Genomic DNA, 1,748 nt, shown 5'->3' with positions numbered 1-1,748 from the left:
GGTTCTGATGGGTCAGTGGACATGGTTCTGGTTCTGGTTCTGATGGGTCAGTGGACATGGTTCTGGTTCTGGTTCTGATGGGTCAGTGGACATGGTTCTGGTTCTGGTTCTGATGGGTCAGTGGACATGGTTCTGACCTGATAAACTTTGAACTGGTTTAAAGTGACCCGGTCCAAAAGAACCGAACCTTCATCAGAACCAACAGGTGAACACACGCACAGGGTCCGAACCTTCATCAGAACCCAGTAGTGAGGTCCAGATGTGCTGCAACAGAAGCCGGTTCTGGTTCTGGTTCTGGTTCTGGTTCTGGAGAGCGGGTAAAGGATGAGCAGAACCAACCCTTCCTGTCTCTGGATCAGAACACCAGGTTCGGTCCAGAACTGCCCCATCTGTCCTCTGAAGGAAGGAACGGGTCCGGGAGCGGAACCGGGACCAGCCGGTACCAGCGGCCTGCGGGACTCCATCCCGAGCCTCCGGTTCTGGTGTCACTTACATTCATGCATCTACCAGTGCAAACACACCGAACCGAACCGAACTCTTACCGGACGGGTTGACCGCAGCCGGAGTCGCCATGTTTCCTCACCAAAACAAAGACTCAGAACCCGGATCGGTTCCGATGGAGCGGACTCACAAGAACCGCTGAATCCCGCAGTTAGACCGTCCTCAGGCTCGGTCCAGACCCACACTTCACTTCCGGTACCGGCAAGGAACCAGATCGTACTTTAAAGAACCCACACAGAAATGAATTCGGGTCCGAACCGAACCGAACCGAACCGAAGCGACTGGTTTGTAAAGACAGAAGAGGTTCTGTTAAATTATTCTAATAACAAGATGTCTGAAAGGAAACACCGCGAGACTTCAGCTCTGCGTGAAGAAACACACAAAACATCCCGGTGCTGAGAGCCTGGACCCATCAGAACCGGGTCAACATTACAGATCAGGTCCACACCAACCCATCAGAACCACAGGTTCTGATAAAAGGTTCTAATAACGAGAAGCCTGAATGGAAACACCGCGAGACTTTGGCTCTGCATGAATAATTCATGTAAACATAATGGACCTTAGAAAACGGGCTAATCAGAACCGGGTCATGGTTCAGAACCAGCTTCACTCTGACCCATCAGAACCGGTTCAGGGTGCAGAACCAGCATCAATCAGAACTAGAGAAACACTGGAACGGTCACTGGCAGCGCCAGGCGAGATTCTGGCCGCCATCTTGGTAGGTGCTAGGAGCAGGACTGTCCTGTTTCCAGCTTTTCTTCAAGTCTTGTGTTGCAGTTTGTTGACTCTTCAGTCCTGCAGCTCGAATTCATCCTTATTTGATTGAAATAAAACTTTCTGATGTTTTATTAAAAACAGAAGACAGATTATTCTGTAATGAGCCGACAGGCTCAGTCAGCTTCATCCGGTCCAAACAAGTAGTGAAACACCTGCTCCAGTAAATAAGAAAATGATTAATACATTAAAAAAAGCTCTGAATAAACTGAAAGACAATAAAAACATAAAAAACTGGAAGGATGTGTATGTTGTGTATGTGTATTAAACTGATAGATTTCAGTTTGTTAATGTTAATAATGAATCTTCTTCTTACACTAGAATTATTCATGGAGTTCCTCAGGGTTCAGTGCTTGGACCAGTCCTATTTACTTTGTATATTCTTCCTTTAGGTAAAATTGTTATGCTGATGATACTCAGTTATATTTATCCATGAAACCTGATGAATCCAACCAGTTATTAAACTACAAGCA

General features: G+C 46.7%; 1 protein-coding gene across 2 annotated transcripts in view; it reads right to left on the bottom strand.

The window, feature by feature from the left end:
* The window catches only part of arnt2 (aryl-hydrocarbon receptor nuclear translocator 2), a gene marked incomplete in the record, with an annotated part of 21,210 nt that extends 19,785 nt beyond the window's left edge, over positions 1-1,425 (bottom strand). The window contains 1 exon segment of one of the 2 annotated variants that reach the window (XM_014027408.1): positions 543-1,425. In XM_014027408.1, coding sequence (XP_013882862.1) covers positions 543-573 — 31 coding nt within the window. 2 annotated transcript variants of the gene reach the window in all.
* Positions 1,426-1,748: the final 323 nt, after the last annotated feature.

Source organism: Austrofundulus limnaeus, unplaced genomic scaffold (assembly GCF_001266775.1).
Source record: "Austrofundulus limnaeus strain Quisiro unplaced genomic scaffold, Austrofundulus_limnaeus-1.0 Scaffold647, whole genome shotgun sequence".
In the NCBI taxonomy this organism is placed as follows: Eukaryota; Metazoa; Chordata; class Actinopteri; order Cyprinodontiformes; family Rivulidae; genus Austrofundulus; species Austrofundulus limnaeus.
The sequence above is the reverse complement of the archived record's forward strand: the minus strand, read 5'-3'. Positions and strand labels throughout refer to the sequence as shown.